Source organism: Colobus angolensis, unplaced genomic scaffold (assembly GCF_000951035.1).
Source record: "Colobus angolensis palliatus isolate OR3802 unplaced genomic scaffold, Cang.pa_1.0 Scaffold307, whole genome shotgun sequence".
NCBI classification, from domain to species: Eukaryota; Metazoa; Chordata; class Mammalia; order Primates; family Cercopithecidae; genus Colobus; species Colobus angolensis.
In genome coordinates, this window is record NW_012116344.1 from 511639 (window position 1) to 516219 (window position 4581).

At 42.1% G+C, this 4581-nt stretch overlaps 1 protein-coding gene across 4 annotated transcripts in view; it reads right to left on the reverse strand.

The window, feature by feature from the left end:
• Window positions 1-85: 85 nt before the first annotated feature.
• The window catches only part of LDB3 (LIM domain binding 3), a 72488-nt gene continuing 67992 nt past the window's right edge, over window positions 86-4581 (reverse strand). For all 4 annotated transcript variants that reach the window (XM_011950410.1, XM_011950408.1, XM_011950411.1 and 1 more), the window contains one exon: window positions 86-2452. In XM_011950410.1, coding sequence (XP_011805800.1) covers window positions 2363-2452 — 90 coding nt within the window. In that variant the 3' untranslated portion in view covers window positions 86-2362. The remainder of the gene's footprint in view (window positions 2453-4581) is intronic.

The window sequence follows — 4581 nt, forward strand, 5'->3', positions numbered from 1 at the left end:
AAAAAAAAAGGAAGATATGGAAAAGTATGCAGAGAAATATACAAAAAACAAAAGAGATGAAATTCTTTTTTGTTTTCTTTTTTTTTTTTTTTTTTGCTAGTTTTGTTTTTTTTGGCAAATAAGAGTCCCTCAGAATCTATACTTGCTCTGAAACGTAGAAAAATTGATTCAATAAAGGACTGTGGTGAAACCGTCCTTTGAGATATTTCACTTTTCTTCTTAATGATCATATACTTTTTAATGATCATGTATGTGTATGTGTGCGTGTGTGTGTAAAACCTTTAAAAAGAGATTTTGGAAACTGAATTCTAGGGAACGTTTTTTTTCTTTCTTTCTTTCCTCAAGACCAGTCCCTGACAATTGAATAGGTAGTTTTTGGAGAAAACGACTTAGAGCCTGTCAGTACAGTCAGCAACCTCTCTGTCCTGGCATATTTGAACTTTCCAAAAATAACAGAATGCTCCAAGGTATTTGTCTGCAACTCCTGACAAATCTCCAGGCAGTCCCAGCAGATTTTACTCTGCCTGCTGCTTTGTATTCACCTTCTCGCAGATCCAAAGGTAGGAAGGGCCCTGTGGCAGGAGCACATCCATGTCCCTCCCTGGTGCTCCCTGGGGGAGATTGGTGGCTTCGTGCTTGGAAAAAAACAGGGCCTTCCTGCAGCTAGGGACACAGCTAGCTGCTTCCTTCTCCCTAATGGAGAGGAGACACTCAAGTAAGATGGCCGTCCCCTAGAAGTCTCAGTCCTTAGAAGAAAAGAGTTCTAATACATTCCCATAAAATATTTCAAACGTGCAAAGAGAAAAATCCAAAACAGGAGTAAGAGCAGAATAGAGTGAGTTGGAAGAGAGCCTAAATAGCGTGTTCAAGTGAGAAACATTCACGCAAACTGCCTGCTTCAATGCCATGTTTTCAATGAGCATATTAACAGGGCTTTCTAAAGAGGAAAGTGACTACACTATTTCCATCCACAGAATCTAAACTGCCTTATTTATCACCAAACAGCTTTAAGATGCTTACCTAACTCAAACTATCACTAGTATCATAAAGTAGTTTGAAGGCCCCTCTACTTCAATAAATACTTAAATAATAGCTAGATCAACTCAGCTCATACATTTTCAAAATATTGGCCAAAACAGCAAATGCATATATATCAGTGCATCTGTTCCTTCCAGCAGCTAACACAATTGTACAAACTCAGTGTGCTGCATTTTAAGGAACATTTGAAATGGATGGTGCAGACCTGAAGGTGGGAGGTCCTGCCTCCTCGTGTGTTCTTACTGAGGGTGGCAGAAAGTAAGTTTCCTCTTCCTCACCCAGAGTTTGGGCATGTGAGCCTATTCTGCCATCCTGTTTCAGACACTGTCTCTCTGTCCCTCTTCTTTTCCACAGGCCACCAAGCCTATTTGAGATGGAGGGTACTGGAGGAGACATCGTAAGTGAGCAGTCACAGGTTGGGGTGAAATTCATGCACGTGACTGGACACTCATGCTAACGAACCCTTAAAGCTAAACAAAGGCCAAAGACAACCCAGAGCCTTTAAAAAATCTCTCACACACCACAGAGCAAAACTGGAAAGACCCAATTCTACTTTCCCATCACAATTCAAAAAGGAGCTAAGCCTTCTGGGGACATTGGATGTTTCAGACTGAGAGAGGGTGGCTGACAGGGCCATCTTTTCTCAGCTGTCTGCAACCTGAGCCAGAGCCCTTCCTGGAGCCCTGGCAGTTGCCCAGTGGCTCCCAGAAGACATCTCTTTGGACGTCCAGGCTCCCATTAGAATGTTTCAAGTTTGTTCAAGGTCTGAAGTCTGATGCGCAGAGGTAGCTCCATGACGCTAGTAATGGAATAACACTTCCTTTTTTGGTGAGGAAAGCCCAATGGGTCTTAGCTAACAAGCTCTCAGCTATGACTCTAAAAATACCCTGCAGTGAGTGCTGTTTGGCACTTCAATTTGTTTGCCAGGGGAGCGCTTAAGAACTCCACAGAATGCTTCAGATTCTCCACAGCTGCTCTGAGCTCTGTCCTCCTCTGGTGACCGCAGGAAGTGTATTGCTTTGGGAAAGCTGTTTGTTGCTTTTCACTTTTGAGTTCTTGGAATTCTGCTCTAAATGTCTGAAGTACAATTCCAGTCTTAGATTAATAACTAGCTTGGTTTTGAGTCTTCATTTGGCTCCTAGTCTGAACTATGCAAATACACGATTTGTGTACAGAAGAAAAAACCTAAAATTATACTTCCAAAGGGCTCAGTTGCTTCCTCTCTCTCCCCGTTCCCCTCAGAAGAAACATCAGCCTCCCGAATCCTTTGTTGCCAGCAGCAGGAGCAGCTCCGGGCCTCATCAGCACAGGCGGCCTCAGCCGCCTACAAGTTGATGGTGTGTGCGTGCTTCTTGCACAGGGGTCTATCCTTCTTGGAATAGAACGGCTGCCCCTCCAGATTCACATGGCAGACCTGGAACAGAGAACAGACCTGCATGAGACCCATGGGGTGGGGGACATGAGCAGATTTCAATCGCTCTTTTAAGAAAAAGCCCTGGCCAGGTGCGGTGGCTCAGTCCTGTAATCCTAGCACTTTGGGAGGCCAAGGCAGGCAGATCACTTGAGGTCAGGAGTTCGAGACCAGCCTGGCTAACATGGCGAAACTCCATCTCTACTAAATACAAAATATAAAAATTAGCCAGGGGCACGTTGGCATGCGCCTGTAATCCCAGCTACTCGGGAGGTTGAGGCAGAAGAATCTCTTGAACCTGGGAGAGAGAGGTTGCAGTGAGCTGTGATTGTGCCACTGCACTCCAGCCTGGCCAACAGAGTAAGACTCTGTCTAAAACAAACAAACAAACAAAGAAAAAGCCTTGCCCCATGCATTGCAGAGAAAAGGCAACAGCCTATTTCTCCCACTATGAATTCTTAACGACAGAAGCAGAGTACATGAGTTGGACTATATAAAAACTAAGATTCCTGAAGAACACAGAATAAAATCAAATGAAATTAATTAAATTTAATGGAATAGAGAAAATATACACTATGAAGCTGACCAATTCATGCTATCCAAAATGTATAAAGAGTCAATACAAGTTCACAAGTCAATATACCACAGAGAGGATTCACATCTAAAGAAAATAGTAAACTAACAAACACATCAGAGAAGATTGTACTCACTAATAATTAAAGAAAAAGCAAATTAAAACTGCCCTGATGCCAGGCGCAGTAGCTCATGCCTATAATCCCTATGCTTTGGGAGATTGAGGCAGGAGGATTTTTTGAGGCCAGGTGTTTGAGACCAGCCTGGGCAACATAGTGAGCCTCTGTCTCTACCAAAAAAAAAAAAAGAAGATTAGTTAAAAAAAATTATAAGAAAAACTGCCCTGAGATACCACTAGACACCTATTAATCTAGCAAGACAAATAAAACAAAAAAACCTCAATGGCTTGTCACCTTTAACCTAACATGCCTCTAGCCAAAAAGCTTAAAAAAAAAAACACAAAGTATTCCATCAAAAATCAGCAATGCCAAAAAGGAACAAGGCCTACTGGTGCACTGCTAGGGACACATGAGTGAGCTCAGTGTTCCATAGGGAATCTGGCCATGTTGAACAAGAACCACTGAGATGTGCCTACCCTATAACCCAGTAATGCCACGCTAGAGAATTTATCCTGCAGAACCAACTCTGCAGAACAAGAAAGCAACCTGTGCTCAACTAGAAACTGAAAAGTACTAAAATTTCTCTCAATAGGGAGATGATTCAGTAAGTTTTCAAGGTGTATTTTTCCAATGGAATGCCATCATTTAAAAAGATAGATATGGGCTAGGCACGGTGGCTCATGCCTGTAATCCCAGTACTTTGGGAGACCGAGGCAGGAGGACCACAAGATCAGGAGTTTGTGATCAGCGTAACCAACATGGTGAAACCTCATCTCTACTAAAAATACAAAATTAGCCGGGTGTGGTGGTGCGTGCTGGTAATCCCAGCTACTCAGGAGGCTGAGGCAGGAAAATCGCTTGAACCTGGGAGTCCGAGGTTGCAGTGAGCCAAGATTGCACCACCGTACCCCAGTCTGGACGACAGAGTGAGACTCTGTCTCAAAAAAAAAAAAGGAAGATATGGAAAAGTATGCAGAGAAATATACAAAAAACAAAAGAGATGAAATTCTTTTTTGTTTTCTTTTTTTTTTTTTTTTTTGCTAGTTTTGTTTTTTTTGGCAAATAAGAGTCCCTCAGAATCTATACTTGCTCTGAAACGTAGAAAAATTGATTCAATAAAGGACTGTGGTGAAACCGTCCTTTGAGATATTTCACTTTTCTTCTTAATGATCATATACTTTTTAATGATCATGTATGTGTATGTGTGCGTGTGTGTGTAAAACCTTTAAAAAGAGATTTTGGAAACTGAATTCTAGGGAACGTTTTTTTTCTTTCTTTCTTTCCTCAAGACCAGTCCCTGACAATTGAATAGGTAGTTTTTGGAGAAAACGACTTAGAGCCTGTCAGTACAGTCAGCAACCTCTCTGTCCTGGCATATTTGAACTTTCCAAAAATAACAGAATGCTCCAAGGTATTTGTCTGCAACTCCTGACAAATCTC